At 54.9% G+C, this 22,227-nt stretch overlaps 1 protein-coding gene across 1 annotated transcript; it reads right to left on the reverse strand.

Moving 5' to 3' along the window:
• Positions 1–2,133: 2,133 nt before the first annotated feature.
• FDX1 (ferredoxin 1) lies at positions 2,134–20,895 on the reverse strand. Its single transcript, XM_078618458.1, has 4 exons — positions 20,594–20,895; positions 10,155–10,270; positions 5,287–5,416; positions 2,134–2,413 (listed from the first exon to the last, which is right to left on the reverse strand). Exons 1-4 carry the CDS (start codon positions 20,689–20,691, stop codon positions 2,305–2,307), a joined length of 453 nt encoding a protein of 150 aa, XP_078474584.1. The 5' UTR covers positions 20,692–20,895; the 3' UTR covers positions 2,134–2,304.
• Between the last annotated feature and the right edge of the window lie 1,332 nt (positions 20,896–22,227).

The following is a 22,227-nucleotide window of genomic DNA, read 5'->3' on the forward strand; positions in this document are numbered from 1 at the left end:
CAGGGATGTTCCACGTGTCGCAAGCATAGAGAAGGGAAGTCATAACTGTTGCCGAGAAGACCCGGAGTTTCGTGTGGAGTGACAGACCGGGTAACTTAATCACGGCGTTACATAGCTGACGACAATATTTGTGTTTCGATGATTTACCTTCTAAAAAAATCTGACGATGTCTCGCACCTCCAGAGAGGGCGATGCAAAGAAAATGCCGCTCGACTGAATCGGAGTGAGACCTCTGCTGCCGAATCTGAGCTGGTTATAAACACGCTGCCCAGGTACGGACACGTCTCCACTCTCTCCACAACTGCCCCAATGCTGACACATTAACGTACTCACACACACGTACTGCATTCAGAAACGCAGAGGCAAAACAAACCCACCAACGCGAAGGAAAATGTATAGAGAAACATATGAGCACAAATGTTGATTGCAGTCATCGGTTCTTTAATGTCGAACAGATCTAGAGATTCACGGGTGTTTAATAGCACGCCATGTGACTGCAGAGTTAACATGTTTATTTAATGAGGGCTCCCTGACAAACCCCTTCCACCAGCGTCATCCGGTGATTGGCCCCAGTGGTCTCTGGTTGGGTCTGATGGTCTCTGGTTGGGTCTGGTGGTCTCTGGTTGGGTCTGGTGGTCTCTGGTTGAGTCTGATGGTCTCTGGTTGGGTCTGGTGGTCTCTGGTTGAGTCTGGTGGTCTCTGGTTGAGTCTGGTGGTCTCTGGTTGGGTCTGGTGGTCTCTGGTTGGGTCTGGTGGTCTCTGGTTGAGTCTGATGGTCTCTGGTTGGGTCTGGTGGTCTCTGGTTGAGTCTGATGGTCTCTGGTTGAGTCTGATGGTCTCTGGTTGGGTTTGATGGTCTCTGGTTGAGTCTGATGGTCTCTGGTTGGGTCTGGTGGTCTCTGGTTGGGTCTGATGGTCTCTGGTTGGGTCTGATGGTCTCTGGTTGGGTCTGGTGGTCTCTGGTTGGGTCTGATAGTCTCTGGTTGGGTCTGATGGTCTCTGGTTGGGTCTGATGGTCTCTGGTTGGGTCTGGTGGTCTCTGGTTGGGTCTGATGGTCTCTGGTTGGGTCTGATGGTCTTTGGTTGGGTCTGGTGGTCTCTGGTTGAGTCTGATGGTCTCTGGTTGGGTCTGATGGTCTCTGGTTGGGTCTGGTGGTCTCTGGTTGGGTCTGGTGGTCTCTGGTTGGGTCTGATGGTCTCTGGTTGGGTCTGATGGTCTCTGGTTGAGTCTGGTGGTCTCTGGTTGGGTCTGATGGTCTCTGGTTGGGTCTGATGGTCTCTGGTTGAGTCTGATGGTCTCTGGTTGGGTCTGATGGTCTCTGGTTGGGTCTGATGGTCTCTGGTTGGGTCTGATGGTCTCTGGTTGAGTCTGATGGTCTCTGGTTGGGTCTGATGGTCTCTGGTTGGGTCTGGTGGTCTCTGGTTGGGTCTGGTGGTCTTTGGTTGGGTCTGGTGGTCTCTGGTTGGGTCTGGTGGTCTCTGGTTGGGTCTGATGGTCTCTGGTTGGGTCTGATGGTTTCTGGTTGGGTCTGGTGGTCTCTGGTTGGGTCTGATGGTCTCTGGTTGGGTCTGATGGTCTCTGGTTGAGTCTGGTGGTCTCTGGTTGGGTCTGATGGTCTCTGGTTGAGTCTGGTGGTCTCTGGTTGGGTCTGGTGGTCTCTGGTTGGGTCTGATGGTCTCTGGTTGAGTCTGGTGGTCTCTGGTTGGGTCTGGTGGTCTCTGGTTGGGTCTGATGGTCTCTGGTTGAGTCTGGTGGTCTCTGGTTGGGTTTGGTGGTCTCTGGTTGGGTTGGTGGTCTCTGGTTGGGTCTGATGGTCTCTGGTTGAGTCTGGTGGTCTCTGGTTGGGTCTGGTGGTCTCTGGTTGGGTCTGATGGTCTCTGGTTGGGTCTGGTGGTCTCTGGTTGAGTCTGATGGTCTCTGGTTGGGTCTGGTGGTCTCTGGTTGGGTCTGATGGTCTCTGGTTGGGTCTGATGGTCTCTGGTTGGGTCTGATGGTCTCTGGTTGGGTCTGATGGTCTCTGGTTGAGTCTGGTGGTCTCTGGTTGGGTCTGGTGGTCTCTGGTTGGGTCTGGTGGTCTCTGGTTGGGTCTGATGGTCTCTGGTTGAGTCTGGTGGTCTCTGGTTGGGTCTGGTGGTCTCTGGTTGGGTCTGGTGGTCTCTGGTTGGGTCTGGTGGTCTCTGGTTGGGTCTGGTGGTCTCTGGTTGGGTCTGATGGTCTCTGGTTGAGTCTGATGGTCTCTGGTTGAGTCTGGTGGTCTCTGGTTGTGTCTGATGGACCCCTGGACTGGTTGAGTTACGAGCCCCTCAGTCCTGCTTGGGGCCCTGGTTTCGTGCGTCCACGCTCCCATTGGCGATTGTGAAGGTCGCGTCCTGGAGGTCGCGCGTCAGCGTCACCTGACAGCCGAGACGAGATCTGGGAGGCGGGGGGTGGGGGAGAGGCACCATCACTGCACGTGTCGGAGGTCACGTGTCAACATTGGCGTGTTTGGAGAGTGGGGGCAAGGGGTCTCTAGTCGTCCATAAGGGGTCATGTTCAGGAGCTAAATGTCGGCGTGGATATCTGCTGGTAACCCACAGCGGTCTCCAGGCGAGAGAGCGAGAGACAGAGAGAGAGAGAGTGTCGTGTTTCTGTTACTCCTCCATTGAAGGAGCGCAGACCACACCGCGGCGCTTCACTCTGCGCTCCACCGCTTGGGTTGCTTGGCCACCAGCGCGCGACTCTGGCTCGTGCGTGTTTCACGTTCCACTCACGAAGCAGATGTACACACGAATGTTGGACTTCTTTCGCACCGTACGTAGCCAGCCGTGCTAATCGGAGGTGCAAGATGTCGCGCATTGGCTTGCTGGTGATGCTTTGGTGCGGTTCACGGTTCCAGCAGCAGCAGTAGCAGCGGTGTCTTCAAGGAGGAGGAGGGGGAGGAAGAGGGGGGAGGGGGGGAGGAGGGGGAGAGGGGGGTGGAGGAGGAGGGGAGGTGGAGGGGCTCAGGGGCTACGGGCTATGTGTGCGTCTGGAGCGAGGAGTATGCTCTGGGTTTGCTCCCCTCGGCTCCGCCAGCGTTCTCCGGGATCTGTGTGGGAGTGGAGGCGGTGGCAGCGGCGAGCGCACGGGGTGGAGCGGGTTCGGTGGCTGTGGGAGTCAGGGCGACGTTTCGGCTCCTCGCGTTGCTTGGCGACCCTCTGCCCAGTCGGCCACTGGGCCCGTGGGACCAACACGACGTGGAGACTTCAGTTGTCTCGCCCTGCCACCCACTCGGGACACCAGGTCCGGGTGCAGATTGATGACGGGTCAACAGTGAGGCCTTGGGTGGGTGAGTGGTGAGGGGGTGAGTGGTGAGGGGGTGAGGGGGTGAGTGGTGAGTGGTGCTACCCACGTGCTCTGGACCCCGGTGGCGTGGTCCATCAGGTCGAGTTCGTCCTCGCTGGGGGTGAGTGGTGAGTGGTAAGTGGGTGAGTGGTGAGTAATGAGTGGTGAGGGTGAGAGAGTGAGTGGTGAGTGGTGGGTGGGTGAGGGGGTGAGTGGTGAGTGGTGAGTGAGTGGTAAGTGGGTAAGTGGGTGAGTGGTGAGTGGTGAGTGAGTGGTGAGTGGTGAGTGGTGCTACCAACGTGTTCTGGACGCCGGTGGCGTGGTCCATCAGGTCGAGTTCGTCGTCGCCGGGGGTGAGTGGGTGAGTGGTGAGTGGTGAGTGGGTGAGTGGTGAGTGGGTGAGTGGGTGAGTGGTGAGTGGGTGAGTGGTGAATGGTAAGTGGGTGAGTGGTGAGTGGTAAGTGGGTGAGTGGTGAGTGGTGAGTGGGTGAGTGGTGAGTGGGTGAGTGGTGAATGGTGAGTGGGTGAGTGGTGAGTGGTGACTGGTGAGTGGTGAGTGAGTGAGGGTGAGTGGTGAGTGGTGAGAGGGTGAGTGGGTGAGGGGGTGAGTGGATGAATGGTGAGTGGTGGGTGAGTGGGTGAGTGGTGGGTGAGTGGGTGAGTTGTGAGTGGGTGAGAGAGTGAGTGGTGAGTGGTGAGGGGGTGAGTGGTGAGTGGTGAGGGGGTGAGGGGGTGAGTGGTGAGTGGTGAGTGGGTGAGTGGTGAGTGAGTGGTGAGTGGTGAGTGGGTGAGTGGTGAGTGAGTGGTGAGTGGTGAGTGGGTGAGTGGTGAGTGAGTGGTGAGTGAGTGGTGAGTGGTGAGTGGTGAGTGGTGAGTGAGTGGTGAGTGAGTGGTGAGTGGTGAGTGGTGAGTGAGTGGTGAGTGAGTGAGTGGTGAGTGGGTGAGTGGTGAGTGAGTGGTGAGTGAGTGGTGAGTGGTGAGTGAGTGGTGAGTGAGTGGTGAGTGGTGAGTGAGTGGTGAGTGGTGAGTGGGTGAGTGGTGAGTGGGTGAGTGGTGAGTGGGTGAGTGGTTAGTGAGTGGGTGAGTGGTGAGGGATTAGTGGTGAGTGGGTGAGTGGGTGAGTGGTTAGTGAGTGAGTGAGTGAGTGGTGAGTGGGTGAGTGGTGAGTGGGTGAGTGGTTAGTGAGTGGGCGAGTGGTGAGGGGGTGAGTGGTGAGTGAGTGGTGAGTGGTGAGTGAGTGGTGAGTGGTGAGTGGGTGAGTGGTGAGTGGGTGAGTGGTGAGGGGGTGAGTGGTGAGTGGGTGAGTGGTTAGTGAGTGGGTGAGTGGTGAGGGATTAGTGGTGAGTGGGTGAGTGGGTGAGTGGTTAGTGAGTGAGTGAGTGAGTGGTGAGTGGGTGAGTGGTGAGTGGGTGAGTGGTTAGTGAGTGGGCGAGTGGTGAGGGGGTGAGTGGTGAGTGAGTGGTGAGTGGTGAGTGAGTGGTAAGTGGGTGAGTGGTGAGTGGTGAGTGGTAAGTGGTGAGGGGGTGAGTGGTGAGTGGTGAGTGGTGAGTGAGTGGTAAGTGGGTGAGTGGTGAGTGGTGAGTGGTAAGTGGTGAGGGGGTGAGTGGTGAGTGGTGAGTGAGTGGTAAGTGGGTGAGTGGTGAGTGGTGAGTGGTAAGTGGTGAGGGGGTGAGTGGTGAGTGGTGAGTGGTGAGGGGGTGAGTGGTGAGTGGTGAGTGAGTGGTAAGTGGGTGAGTGGTGAGTGGTAAGTGGTGAGGGGGTGAGTGGTGAGTGGTAAGTGGTGAGGGGGTGAGTGGTGAGTGGGTGAGGGTGAGTGTTGAGTGAGTGGTGAGTGGGTGAGTGGTGAGTGGGTGAGTGGTGAGTGGGTGAGTGAGTGGTGAGTGGTGAGTGGGTGAGTGGTGAGTGAGTGGTGAGTGGTGAGTGGATGAGTGGTGAGTAGTGAGTGGGTGAGTGGTGAGTGAGTGGTGAGTGGCGCTACCCACGTGCTCTGGACCCCCGTGGCGAGGTCGAGCAGGTCGAGTTCGTCGTCGCCGGGCGGCTCCAACTTGTGGAAGGTGTCGCGGGGCAGCAGCACGTGGCACGTGGAGCACGCCAGCGTGCCCTCGCACGCGCCTACAGCAACAACAACAACAACACCACCATCAACAACAACACCACCAACATCAACAACATCAACAACACCACCACCAACACCACCACCACCATCAACAACAACAACAACACCAACAGGACCAACAACATCAACACCACCACCAACATCACCAACAACATACCACCAACAACACCACCACCAACACCACCACCATCAACACCGCCAACACCATCAACACGACCAACACCAGCAGCACCAACAGCACCACCACCAACAGCAGCATCAACACCAGCACCACCACCAACAGCACCACCACCAACACCACCACCACCAACAGCACCACCACCAGCAGCACCACCACCAGCAGCACCACCACCAACAGCAGCACCACCAACAGCACCACCACCAGCAGCAGCATCAACACCAGCACCACCACCAACAGCACCACCACCAACACCACCACCACCAACAGCACCACCACCAGCAGCACCACCACCAGCAGCACCACCACCAGCAGCACCAACACCAACACCACCACCACCAACAGCACCACCACCAGCAGCACCACCAACACCACCACCACCAGCAGCAGCACCACCAGCAGCACCACCACCAACAGCACCAACACCACCACCACCAACAGCACCACCACCAGCAGCACCACCAACACCACCACCACCAGCAGCAGCACCACCAGCAGCACCACCACCAACACCACCACCAACAGCACCACCACCAACAGCACCACCACCAGCAGCACCACCACCAACAGCAGCAACACCAACACCACCATCAACAGCACCACCAACAGCAGCAGCGTGAACAATGGCAGCAGCACCGAGCACGCGCGCGTGGCTGATGCTGCCCTCTGGTGGCTATCACGAGAATCGGCCGCCTTTGTCTCCCAAGTGATGATGTCAATGCATCGCACCATAAATACACACACATACACACACACATACACACACACATACACACACACATACACACACACATACACACACACATACACACACACATACACACAACAACAACAACAACAACCGCCATTCGCCACTAAGTGGCGGTGACGTCACCACGACGCTTGTGCCAGGCCATGTGCACCCTGAGGCCACGTGAAGTGTCGAACGCCCGCTGGCAGGAAGTCACGGGGCAGACCCAGGTGCCACGGGTCGACTGACCGAGATGACCGAGATGACTGGCTGATCCACCACCTGTGCCCCCTACTGTGCCAACTTGCTGTGCTTTAGCCACCCGGCGCTCCGCTCGTTGTTGTGAGCGTCGCTCCTCCGCCCTCCGTTGTTGTTGGAGGGCGACTGCCTCCAACTGCCCAGTAGCGTCCTTCACGAGCCTCCTCCACTGAGGCCGATCTTGACACCGCTGGTACCAGTCATCGGCAAGTCCACTCAGCTCCACGTCCTCCTGTACCACATCACTCCATCTCTTCTCTAGCCCGTGCCGCGCCCGTTTAGCCCCCTCGATCCGGCCGAACAAAAGCTGTTTAGGCATGCGGTGGCTGGGCATGCGGGCTACATGACCCAGCCAACGCAGCCTTGCCTGCCGGAGGAGCTCACTGATGGGACTTTGCCCAGATCTTTCAAGGACTTGTGAGCTCCTCACACAATCCAGCCTGGTTAAACCCAGGATGGATCGTAGGCAGGCCAGCCTAAATGTTTCCAACCGGCGAAGATGCTCCACTAGGGGGGTCCACGTTTCGCAAGCGTAGAGAAGGGAGGGAATGACCGTGGCCGAGAAGACCTGAAGCTTCGTGCGGAGCGACAGACCAGGTAGCTTCCACACAGCGTTACGCAACCGATGAAAAGATATTGCCGCTCGACTGATTCGGAGTGAGACCTCTGCTGATAAACTGGAGCCGGTCATAAGCACACTGCCCAGGTATGGGAAACTCTCCACTCTCTCCACATACACACACACATACCGACACACGCATACACACACGCATACACACATATACACACATACACACACACATACACACACACATACACACTCATACACACACACATACCGACACACGCATACACACACGCATACACACATATACACACATACACACACACATACACACACACATACACACTCATACACACACACATACCGACACACGCATACACACACGCATACACACATATACACACATACACACACACATACACACACACATACACACTCATACACACACACATACCGACACACGCATACACACACGCATACACACATATACACACATACACACACACATACACACACACATACACACTCATACACACACACATACCGACACACGCATACACACACGCATACACACATACACACACATACACACACACACATACACACACACATACACACATACACACACACTCATACACACACACATACAGACACACGCATACACACACGCATACACACATATACACACACACATACACACATACATACACACATACACATACACACAAAGACAAAGATCCCTCGTATAGCCTTAACAGACTGTAGGGGCAAGTGCTGTTAGCGAGCACCTATGAAGGCCGGCACGGCACACGAGGAGGTGGGTGGCCAAAACCACGCCCGGCCGCCTTTGTCTCCCGAGTGACGGTGTTTACACATCGCACCAGGTACTCATTTGAGGCTGAGTCGACCAAGGGAAAGGCCCGGGACCGGTTCAGATAATCGTCACTGGTGTTCGCCGTGAGCGGGTTCATAGCGCAGCAGGCTAACCGCTACACTACGGCTCCCCACCACAGCACTTGTGCCAGGCTAGGTGCACTTGGAAGGCCACGTGAAGTGTCGAAGGCTCACTGAGCGACGGTCACTGGGCAAACCCAGGTGCCGTGAGTTGGACTGCACGAGATGACCGGCAGATGCACCACCAAGAACATCCATTACCACCACCACCACCACCACGAACATCCATTACCACCACCACCACCACGAACATCCATTACCACCACCACCACCACGAACATCCATTACCACCACCACAACCACGAACATCCATTACCACCACCACCACCACCACCACGAACATCCATTACCACCACCACCACCACCACGAACATCCATTACCACCACCACCACCACCACCACGAACATCCATTACCACCACCACCACCACCACGAACATCCATTACCACCACCACCACCACGAACATCCATTACCACCACCACCACCACCACCACGAACATCCATTACCACCACCACCACGAACATCCATTACCACCACCACCACCACCACGAACATCCATTACCACCACCACCACCACCACCACCACGAACATCCATTACCACCACCACCACCACCACCAAGAACATCCATTACCACCACCACCACCACGAACATCCATTACCACCACCACCACCACGAACATCCATTACCACCACCACCACCACCACCACCACGAACATCCATTACCACCACCACCACCACCACGAACATCCATTACCACCACCACCACCACCACGAACATCCATTACCACCACCACCACCACGAACATCCATTACCACCACCACCACCACCAAGAACATCCATTACCACCACCACCACCACCACCACGAACATCCATTACCACCACCACCACCACGAACATCCATTACCACCACCACCACGAACATCCATTACCACCACCACCACCACCACCAACATCCATTACCACCACCACCACCACCACCAAGAACATCCATTACCACCACCACCACCAACATCCATTACCACCACCACCACCACCACCAAGAACATCCATTACCACCACCACCACCACGAACATCCATTACCACCATCACCACCACCAACATCCATTACCACCACCATCACCACGAACATCCATTACCACCACCACCACCACGAACATCCATTACCACCATCACCACCACCAACATCCATTACCACCATCACCACCACGAACATCCATTACCACCACCACCACGAACATCCATTACCACCATCACCACCACCAACATCCATTACCACCACCACCACCACCACCAAGAACATCCATTACCACCACCACCACCACGAACATCCATTACCACCACCACCACGAACATCCATTACCACCACCACCACCAACATCCATTACCACCATCACCACCACCACGAACATCCATTACCACCACCACCACGAACATCCATTACCACCATCACCACCACCAACATCCATTACCACCATCACCACCACCAACATCCATTACCACCATCACCACCACGAACATCCATTACCACCACCACCACGAACATCCATTACCACCATCACCTCCACCAACATCCATTACCACCACCACCACCACCAAGAACATCCATTACCACCACCACCACCACCAACATCCATTACCACCACCACCACCACCAACATCCATTACCACCACCACCACCACCAACATCCATTACCACCATCACCACCACCACGAACATCCATTACCACCACCACCACCACCAACATCCATTACCACCATCACCACCACGAACATCCATGACCACCATCACCACCACCACGAACATCCATTACCACCACCACCACCACGAACATCCATTACCACCATCACCACCACTAACATCCATTACCACCACCACCACCACGAACATCCATTACCACCACCACCACCACGAACATCTACCACCACCACCACGAACATCCATTACCACCACCACCACCACCACCACCACGAACATCCATTACCACCACCACCACCACCACCACGAACATCTACCACCACCCACGCTGCCCACCCGGCTCACCGTAGCCGTCGACGTGGATCTGGTTCTGGGTGACCACCTCCAGCAGGGAGTCGCCCTCGCGACCACGCGCGGGCAGCACGCGCCCATCGCGATCCACGAAGCGCACAGAGATTACCCTACACCACCACCATCATAACACCATCACCATACAACCACCATCATCATAACACCATCACCATACAACCACCGCCATCATCATCATACGACCACCACCATCATACAAACACCATCGTCATACCAGTATCATACAACCACCACCATCATACCATCACCTTACAACTACCATCATACCACCACCATCATGCCAACACCATCACAATACCACTATTATCATCACACCAGCACCATCATACAGCCACCATCACCGCCATACTACCACCATCATCAGAGACCGGCAGGCTCACACAGAAACCCATAGACTCACAGACTCACACAGAGACCCATAGACTCACACAGAGACCCATAGACTCACAGACTCACACAGAAACCCATAGACTCACACAGAGACCCATAGACTCACAGACTCACACAGAGACCCATAGACTCACACAGAGACCCATAGACTCACAGACTCACACAGAGACCCATAGACTCACACAGAGACCCATAGACTCACACAGAGACCCATAGACTCACAGACTCACACAGAGACCCACAGACTCACCCAGAGACCCATATACTCACACAGAGACCCATAGACTCACAGACTCACACAGAAACACATAGACTCATACAGAGACCCATAGACTCACAGACTCACACAGAGACCCATAGACTCACACAGAGACCCATAGACTCACAGACTCACACAGAAACCCATAGACTCACACAGAGACCCATAGACTCACAGACTCACACAGAGACCCATAGACTCACACAGAGACCCATAGACTCACAGACTCACACAGAGACCCATAGACTCACACAGAGACCCATAGACTCACAGACTCACACAGAGACCCATAGACTCACAGACTCACACAGAGACCCATAGACTCACAGACTCACACAGAGACCCATAGACTCACAGACTCAGACAAAGACCCTTAGACCCACAGACTCACACAGAGACTCACAGGCTCACACAGAGACCCACAGACTCACACAGAGACCCACAGACTCACACAGAGACCCACAGACTCACACAGAGATCCACAAACTCACACAGAGTCCCATAGACTCACACAGAGACCCATAGACCCACAGACTTAAACAGAGACCCATAGATTCACACATAGACCCACAGACTCACACAGAGACCCATAGACTCACAGACTCACACAGAAACCCATAGACTCACACAGAGACCCATAGACCCACAGACTTAAACAGAGCCCCATAGATTCACACAGAGACTCACATACTTACACAGAGACCCATAGACTCACAGACTCACACAGAGACCCATAGACTCACAGACTCACACAGAGACCCACAGACTCACACAGAGACCCATAGACTCACACAGAGACCCATAGACCCACAGACTAACCGAGACATTACCACCACATCACCATCACGATCGTCATAACATCACCAATAATTTATTTATGTTCACGTGGCGTTTTCAATTTCTCACGTGACGCAGTTGTTTATTTGCGCTGACTTCTATTTTCGTAATAGCTGTTTTTTTTTTACGTAATCGTATTAGTTTATTAGTTTAGATTTTGCTATTCTGGTGAGGCGGGCCACTCTTGCGAACGCGACCCGCGCTCGTCTCTTCAGTTCGAACTCAACTTGGCCCTCCTGAGGCCTCTCACATCACCACCGGAGCACCGGCACTGTGGGCCACGTGACACCGGCTGGGGGGTCGCACGAATGTTGCGGTTCTAGCGACAGAGGCTGCTTCCCAGCGCATCCTGCAACGTGACGACAGCCGGGGGGGGATTGTGCTCTATCTGTCACGCAGTGTTATCCTCTCGCACGCGCAGGACTTGAGGACTCCCTCCCACGCGTGTGTGTCCACTCCACGTTACTTGGCCGGTGACGCCTTATTATTATTATTATTATACACTCGTTCACGAAGCCCGTGTTCGCCGGGCAAATGGTTGCAATGAATATAATAATTTATAATAATTAAAAATTATTAATAATTATTAATAATAATTAGCCTGATGTGGTTTTGTAGAATTTGTATCTACGATCAGACACGCGAACAACTACTCCAAACAATTGTATTATTCCACAAAAAAACCCCCACGAAAATTGTTGACGACTTGATTCAACTTGTTATGTTTGAAGACGCACCCGTCGGAAACCGCGCGATTGAAAGATTCCGTTCTGTTTTTGTATTATTAGAAATAACAAAAACCTATTAACTTAATACTCTATGAGGGGCAGTTCTCCTATCTTTTACCGTTTTCGAATTATTCAGATTTGAACATCATGAAATGCGATTTTATTTCGTTCAAAACCGCTTTAATCCGAAATATCAAAAATAAATAAAAGACAGAACAATTGTTCTCGATTTAGTTGTAGTTGCTGTTCAACGCTCTATCAAATGAAAAAACCACAATCTTATATTTTGAACGATCTCTGAATGACTCACACAAACATGTTATTGGCACTTAAAATCGAGATTTGTGGGCCTTAAAATAAAAAAAAGATCTCGGATTTTCTGATTTCCCCTGCTGTTTGCCTCCTAAAAGCTACCTAATGTAGCAAATGTCAGCTTCCTGCCTTGTCGAAAAGTACTCTCGAGGTGTTTGACACGCACAGATTAAGGTCTTTCTTTATATAGATCGAGGAGCGCAGAGCTTGGGCAGTTTGCTGCTGCCGCCGGCTCATCAACGCGTGGCTCCTCCTCCTCCTCCTCGGGAGACGCCTCTCCCCCTCGCCACGCTCCGAGTCGTCGTTGTCGTCGTTGTTGTTGTTGAGTCCCCCCCCCGCCTCTACCCCACAGTTCCCCGTAGCCCTGAGGCCGAGAGGCCGCGTCCTTCACTCGTGGCCGTGAGAGGGGGGGTCGTGGTGGTGGTGGTGGTGATGGTGGTCGTGGTGGTCGTGGTGGTGGTGGTCGTGGTGGTGGTGGTGGTGGTCGTGGTGGTGGTGGTCGTGGTGGTGGTGGTGGTCGTGGTGGTGGTCGTGGTGGTGGTCGTGGTGGTGGTCGTGGTGGTGGTCGTGGTGGCGGTGGTGGTGGTCGTGATCGTGGTGGTGGTGGTCGTGGTCGTGGTGGTGGTGGTGGTCGTGGTGGTGGTGGTCGTGGTGGTGGTGGTCGTGGTGGTGGTCGTGGTGGTGGTGATCGTGGTGGTGGTGGTCGTGGTGGTGGTGGTGGTGGTGGTGGTCGTGGTGGTCGTGGTGGTGGTCGTGGTGGTGGTCGTGGTGGTGGTCGTGGTGGTGGTGGTCGTGGTGGTGGTGGTCGTGGTCGTGGTCGTGGTCGTGGTCGTGGTGGTGGTCGTGGTGGTCGTGGTGGTGGTGGTCGTGGTGGTGGTGGTCGTGGTGGTGGTGGAGGTGGTGGTGGAGGAGGGGGGGGGGGTCACAGGGAGGACACCAAGGTCTGTTCTCGCGTCACAACGAGAAGTGTTCCCAACTTTGCGAGCCGGCGTCCATTCCCGCTCACGGCCAACACCCAGTGACGATTATCTAAACCGGTGCTGAGCCTCCCCTAGGTCGACTCAGCCTCAAATGCGTACCTGGTGCGGTGAGTAAACATCGCCACTGGAGAGACAAAGGCGACCGGGCGTGGTGCTGGCCACCCACCCCTTCGTGTGCCGTGCCGGCCTTCATAAGTGCTCGCTAACAGCACTTGCCCCGACAGTCTGTCACAGGCTGTACGGGTGATCTTTGCCTTTGTTTCCGACAACATCGTTGGCCTCGTGGGGACCTTCGGTGTTGGATGCGTATCGCGTCCGGGGCCATCCAGTGCCGGATTATCCTCGTAGCAACAGTAGCTACATGTGCAGCTACTGTTGCTACTACACATATGTAGTAGCTACATATGTATTAGCTACATACGTGTAGCTCCTAGTGAAGGTTTAGAACCACTGCTCTAATGGAACATACACGCCGGTTTCAGACATTCAGGCTGGCCTGCCTACGATCCATCCTGAGTTTAATCAAACCGCGGTTCAGTACTTCACATATGTAGCTACTACACAAAGGTAGCTACTACATATGTAGCAGCCACTACACATGTAGCAGCTACTACACATGTAGCAGCTACTACACATGTAGCTGCTACATGCGTGTAGTAGCTACTACATATGTAGCAGCCACTACACATGTAGCAGCTACTACACATGTATCAGTTACTACACATGTAGCAGCTACTACACATGTAGCAGCTACTACACATGTAGCAGCTACTACACATGTAGCAGCTACTACACATGTAGCAGTTACTACACATGTATCAGTTACTACATATGCAGCAGCTACATATGTAGCAGCTACGGGCCCCACACTTTCAAGGGCCCCGCGCTAAATGCTTTCAAGCTATCAACTCCGGTTCAGTGATTCTGCACTTGCTCTATTACTATAGTACTATACAGCCTTCAACTTTACGAACGACTGGGTGTTTAAGGTTAGCGATTTGTCATTATCTGGCTGTGTAGCAAATAAAAACCTACAATTACTTCACTATGCAAGTTAAACGTGTGTTTTAATATTTACGTGAGTTTTTTTCTATTTAGGGCCCCTTTATAACATATTCTACAGCCCCGCACTCGCTTCATGCGGCACTGGGGCCATCGAATCAGAGCCATCGCGGGCAGTGACACACAGACACACAACGACAACGATCCCCCGTACAGAACCACACAGGCTGCCGGCGCTGTAGCGAGCAGCGATGAAGACCAAAGCATGGAGTGTTACCAGAACCACGCTTGCTCCGAGGACGTATTTAAGGCCGAGTTGATCTAGAGGAGGAGCTCGCGACCAGAGGAGCTGCAGTAACAATGGGGACTGTGTCCGGATCTTGCAGACATCTTGTGAGCTCCTTGCACTTTTACGCGGTCTGATTAAACCCAGGATGGATCGTAGGCAGGCCAGGCGGAATGTCTCAAAGCGGCGGAGATGTCCCATGAGAGCAGTGGTTCTAAACCTTCACTGCTGCTGCCTCACTCACCTCTGGTTCCCAATCGTAAACAAGACGTACAATGTTGCTGATGCGTAGGGTTTGATGTTGTGACTTACCTGCCCTTGCTAAATTTGTGTTTCCATGATTTACCTTCTAAACACAAATCTGTCCGTGTCTCGCTACCCCCAGAGAGGGCACCAGGCACGTGCAGGGGGTGCGTGGTGCACTCCGAGCTAAGAAACCGCTGCCTTCGATGGCTCCATGTGTCGCAAGCAGAGAGAAGGGCGGCAATGAGTGTGGCCGAGACGACCCGAAGCGTTGCGTGGAGCGACAGGCCCCAGGTCGCTTCCACGCAGCAGCGGTTCGCGGCCGATGCAAAGATAATGCCGCTCGACTGAGTCGGAGTGAGACCTCTGCTGCCGAATCTGAGCTGGTCATACGCACACTGTCCAGGTAATCTCTACACAGCTGCCACATAACTCATGGGGAGTTGAGGTGGTGGAGTGTTTGATGACATAGAATACCCAGGCAGGTGCTTTGTGTTTTGTGTGTGAGGCTGATGGTAAGGCCCCATCTCTTAGTAGCACGCTCCGGGTTCAGCGGTAGCGTCTACAACTAATTCTCAGAGTGAGCAGCAATCATCGGCAGACTCAGCATGGTTGACCAATAGGGAGCCGTCACTTGACCGCACCCGGGCATCCCATTGTCTCTACCAGATGTAAATGTCCCCGGCACGGCTGTGGACAACTTCTCGGGCTAGGTGGCCACAGAGGATGTGAAGGTCGTGCAGGGGCCGGGCGACATCGCCGCCGCGCCCCGACGTGGACAGGGAATGGCTCCGACTCTTGGCCACGCAACTTTCACCCGGGGCCTGCCCGCCATCACGACTGTGAGCGGAGGGCCGGTGAATCTCCATCGACCCTGGCCAGGCCAATAACGCAGAGGCGTAGTCGGCAGGTCCTGTTGAGATGCCCCACAGCCTCTGCTGTAGCACACGGGCCGAGACTGTGGTGTCCGTGAAACACCGCTCCGATCTGACACCAAATTTGAACTCCGGCAGCCTCTCCTCGGTGCGCTATGGGCCACAGTGATGTTGGATGATCCTCGCCAGAGCCTTCCTCAGCACGTGGTTTGGCCAGAAGACGTCACAGACGCCTGCTCGCCTCGAGGCCTCCGGCACACGTCAAGATATTTTTCACATACACACAAAGGCAAAGACAAAAATCCCCTGTATAACCTTAACAGGCTGTTGGGGCAAGTGCTGTTAGCGAGCACCTATGAAGGCCGGCACGACAAACGAGGGGGTGGGTGGCCAGCACCACGCCGGATCGCCTTTGTCTCCCTAGTGGCGATGTTTACACATCGCACCAGGTACTCATTTGAGGCTGAGTCGACCTAGGGGAATCCCAGGGACCGGTTCAGATAATCGTCACTGGGGTTGGCCGTGAGCGGTAATCGAACCCGGGTCGCCGGGTTCGTAGCGCAGCGTAGCGCTAACCACTACACCACCGCTCCCCACACGCACGCGCTCACACACGTACACACACGTACACACACACACGTACACACACGTACACACACACGTACAACAACAACAACCGCCATTCGCCACTAAGTGGCGGTGACGTCACCACGACGCTTGTGCCAGGCCATGTGCACCTTGAGGCCACGTGAAGTGTCGAACGCCCGCTGGCAGGAGGTCACGGGGCAGACCCAGGTGCCACGGGTCGACTGACCGAGATGACCGAGATGACTGGCTGATGCACCACCTGTGCCCCCTACTGTACCAACTTGCTGTGCTTTAGCCACCCGGCGCTCCGCTCGTTGTTGTGAGCGTCGCTCCTCCGCCCTCCGTTGTTGTTGGAGGGCGACTGCCTCCAACTGCCCAGTAGCGTCCTTCACGAGCCTCCTCCACTGAGGCCGATCTTGACACCGCTGGTACCAGTCATCGGCAAGTCCACTCAGCTCCACGTCCTCCTGTACCACATCACTCCATCTCTTCTCTAGCCCGTGCCGCACCCGTTTAGCCCCCTCGATCCGGCCGAACAAAAGCTGTCTAGGCATGCGGTGGCTGGGCATGCGGGCTACATGACCCAGCCAACGCAGCCTTGCCTGCCGGAGGAGCTCACTGATGGGACTTTGCCCAGATCTTTCAAGGACTTGTGAGCTCCTCACACAATCCAGCCTGGTTAAACCCAGGATGGATCGTAGGCAGGCCAGCCTAAATGTTTCCAACCGGCGAAGATGCTCCACTAGGGGGGTCCACGTTTCGCAAGCGTAGAGAAGGGAGGGAATGACCGTGGCCGAAAAGACCTGAAGCTTCGTGCGGAGCGACAGACCAGGTAGCTTCCACACAGCGTTACGCAACCGATGAAAAGATATTGCCGCTCGACTGATTCGGAGTGAGACCTCTGCTGATAAACTGGAGCCGGTCATAAGCACACTGCCCAGGTATGGGAAACTCTCCACTCTCTCCACAACTGCCCCATCACCAATTGGGAGTTGTGGGGGTGGAGTGTCCGATGGTACAAAATACCCAGGCAGGTGCTTAGTTTTGGTGGGGCTGATGGTAAGGCCCCACCTCTTAGTGGCACGCTCCAGTCTCAGCAGCAGCGTCTCCAACTCCTGTTCTGAATGAGCAGCTATTACCAAATCATCGGCATACATAACGTGGTTGACCAATAGGGAGCCATCCCTTGATCGCACCCGGGCGTCGATCAGCCTCCCATTATATCTGTACCAAATGGAAATTCCCCCGGTACAGCTATTGAAGGCTTCACGAACTACGCAGTCGAAAAAGATGTTAAATAATGTGGGAGCCAGAGGACATCCCTGTCGCACCCCAAGGTGTACAGGGAAAGGCTCCGACTCCCGGCCACGTAGTTTTACCCGGGCCCGCTCACCATCATGAAGGTCCTTAATGATCGTGAGCAGATGGTCAGGGACTCCGAAAGCACGAAGAACAACCCAGAGCCCAGTCCTACTGATGGTATCATAGGCCTTGACCAGGTCAATAAAGCAGAGATGTAGGTCTTTTTGGAATTCCCTACACCTCTGCTGTAGCAGACGGACAGAAAATATGGCATCTGTGCAGGACCGCCCTTTCCTGAAACCGCATTGGGGCTCCGCAAGCCTCTCCTCAGCGTGCCTAGCAAGGCGATGTTGAATAATCCTTGCCAGAACCTTACCCGGCACACTGAGGAGTGAGATGCCCCTGTAGTTGTTACAGTCGGTACGGTCCCCCTTCTTAAAGAGGGGGACCACCAGGGCATCCTTCCAGTCCTGCGGAACCCGTCCAGTGGTCCAGACTGTTGTTATGATGTCATATAGGGCAGTCTGTGCACAAACGCCACCCTCCCTCAGCATTTCGCTTGGGAGATCATCTCTGCCCGGTGCCTTCCCTGGTCTCAGACTCCGGATCGCCCTCAGTACTTCCTCAACAGCTGGTACCTCAGCCAGCCACTCACAGGGGGTGACCTCTTCCAATATTTGAGGCACCGCAGCCTCAGCAGGGTTATCCCCACTTTGTGCCATGATGTTTTCCTGGCTGAGAGATTTTCCCTCCCCCAGGACCTCACAGAAATGCTCAGCAAATCTGCAAACCTGTTCCTGGGGGTCGGAGATTGGATCAACGTTTTTTCCTCTTATGATGGTAATAGGTGTGGCGCTGCAGGTTACTTTTTTGATGGAGTTAAATAGTGATTTGTGATCGCGGGCCACTGAGGCAGACTCCATCTCCTCAGCAACCCGCGACCACCACCCATCCTTACAGCGCCTTACGGCTCTCCGAACCTCCGAGCGAAGGCTGCTGTAAACCTCCTCATTCTCTGACGTGGGATGCTGTAGGCGATGAGAGTGGGCCTGTCGCTTTTTCTCAATTAACCTGAACACCTCCTCCGTCAGCCAGGGTTTCTGGGGAGGTCTGAACCGCGTACCCAAAGCAGCCATTGCAGCTGCATGAGTCACAGTCTTAAACCTCGCCCATTTACCCTCGACATCAGGTGGAGTGGGGGACGATGCCAACCCCAGCTGCAAGCAATGATGAAATTCTCGCTTGCAACTTTCATCAGCTAACTGAGACCAGGCCACTTTTGGTTGGAATGGGATCCTGGGTGTACACCCACCACCGGAGTGGAAGAATGGCAGGCGCATCTTACAGATGACTAGTCGATGGTCAGAGGGCAGATCAGCTCCACGGTAGGTCCTGGTGTCAAGGACATGGGCTCGCATCCGCTGGTCCGTCACTATGTAGTCCAGCAGATGTTCTTGCTTGGACCCGGCATGTATACATGATGTTGTGTGGATGCGCCGATGCCGGAAGAGCGTGTTGGTAATTACAAGCCCATGGGCTGCACAAAAATCTAGCAGCCTCCTACCGTTATTATTGAGCTGATCTGGCCCATGCCTTCCAATCACTCCAGACCAGGTGCCAGCATCATGACCAACTCGGGCATTGAAGTCACCCAACAAGATGACTCTGTCCCGAGTGGCCACTTTAGCCAGCACCTGTGACAGGAGGTCATAGAAAGCGTCTGAGTCATCGGCTTTGCCTGCATCCCTCCACGGATGTTCGTCTTCGGTGGGGGCATAAGTAACCACGACCACCACTCCTCGCCTCTGGTTGATGGGAAGGCGAGCCCAAAGTATCCTGGGGCTTACAGCTTCCCACACCTCACCGCCACGCTCCCACGCCCCCTTCATTCTTTTGTTCAGAAGAAGAGCCACACCCTGTTGTTTGGCAGTCTCCTGCCCCGAGTAGAGGACTGTCCACCCCTCATGGTGGCAGGAGCCAGAACCGGTCCACCGGACCTCCTGAATGCCACAGAGATCCAGGCGGTACCGGTCCAGCTCCCGACAGAGGAGTGGCAGCCTCTCCTCCGCAGTGAGCGTTCGAACATTCCACGTGGCCATCCGTAATGGTTTTTCGTTGTTTTCACACACGTACACACACACGTACACACGCACGTACACACACACGTACACACACACACGCACACACACGTACACACACGTACACACACACACGTACACACACACACGTACACACACACACACGTACACACACACGTACACACGTACACACACACGTACACACACGTACACACACACGTACACACACACGTACACACACACGCACACACACACGCACGTACACACACACACATTCGCACGCTCAGGCCGTGTGGGAGATCAAAGTGCACGCTCAGTTCACCGCTCATCTCCACTCAAGAGCGTTCCATTTGCATTGACAAAGGTCCCCAGGTAGCCTACACGGGCTGCCGGGCCAAGTGCACAAACCAGCAAACTGATCATCACCATTCGTCTCGAACACTGTGTGGCCTTTAAAATGAAGAAACAAACATAACCGGCGACGTTTCATTGATGCGCCACGAAGCAGTGCATTGACCGAAACGTCGTTACTCACCCGGGCGCATCGCTCTCGCTCGGCGCGGTGGAGCTGAAGAGACGCGGGGAGAGCGCGGGGAGACGCCGGGAGAGCGTCACCCTCAGCAGCACGGCCATGGAGAGGGTGCAGTGGCCCGGGGTAGCGGGAACACGGAGAGACGGGAGGCGAGAGAGAGAGAAGAGAGTTTGGGGAGTCTGGAGAGAGCCAGCCGAGAGCGAGAGACGGGAGAATCAATCGCTGGGACTCTCTGTGAAAGTCGCGTCTCTCTTATCAGCTCCCACGTGACGGGAGGGGCGCAGGGAGGATGGAACATCAGACTTTGGAGCATCAAAAGGGACGTTGACATGGCGAGGCCAAGGTCATCCAGTGAGCCCCCCTCCCTCACTCCTCAAGGACGACCCCCCCCCCGCACTCACCACCTCTCACTTCTGCGGAACTCACCACACTGCAGGTTACAACAACACACCCACTCACTCATCCACCCACTCACCCACCCACTCACCCACCCACTCATTCACTCACGCATTCACTCACCCACCCACTCACACACCCACTCATTCACTCACTCACCCACCCACTCACTCACCCACTCACTCACACAGTCACCCACTCACTTACCCACTCACTCACTCACCCACCCACTCACACACCCACTCATTCACTCACCCACTCACTCACCCACCCACTCACTCACCCACCCACTCACTCACTCACACACTCACTCACACACTCACTCACACACTCACTCACTCACTCACCCACCCACTCATTCACTCACTCACTCACTCACCCACCCACTCACACACCCACCCACTCACCCACCCACCCACCCACCTACTCAACCACCCACCCACTAATTCACACACCCACTCACTTACCCACTCACTCACACACTCATCCACTCACTCACCCACTCACCCACTCACTCACCCACCCACTCACCCACCCACCTACTCATTCACTCACTCACTCACTCACCCACTCATTCACTCACCCACTCACTCACCCATCCACTCACTCACCCACCCACTCACACACCCACTCATTCACTCACCCACTCATTCACTCACCCACTCACTCACCCATCCACTCACTCACCCACCCACTCACACACCCACTCATTCACTCACCCACTCACTCACTCACCCACCCACTCACTCACCCACTCACTCACCCACCCACTCATTCACTCACCCTCTCACTCACCCACTCACTCATCCACTCACTCACTCATTACTCACTCACCCACCCACTTAGCTACTCACCCACTCACTCACTACACTGCGGGTCACAACAACACACCCACTCACTCTCTCATTCATGCACTCACTTACCCACTCACTTACCCATCCACTCATCCTCTCACTCACCCACTCACTCACTCACCCACCAACCTACTCACCCACCCACTCACCCACTCGCTCACTCACTCACCTACCCACTCACTCACCCACTCACTCACCCACTCACCCACCAACCCACTCGCCCACCAACCCACTGGCCCACCAACCCACTCGCTCACTCACTCACTAACCCACCCACTCACTCACCCACCCACCCACCCACTCACTCACCCAGTAGCTGAGTAGCTGAGTGGCTGAGTGGCTGAGTGGTTGAGTGGTTGAGTGGTTGGCTGAGTGGCTGAGTAGCTG

The sequence above is a fragment of the Lampetra planeri genome, chromosome 57 (assembly GCF_965212315.1).
Source record: "Lampetra planeri chromosome 57, kcLamPlan1.2.h2, whole genome shotgun sequence".
In the NCBI taxonomy this organism is placed as follows: domain Eukaryota; kingdom Metazoa; phylum Chordata; class Hyperoartia; order Petromyzontiformes; family Petromyzontidae; genus Lampetra; species Lampetra planeri.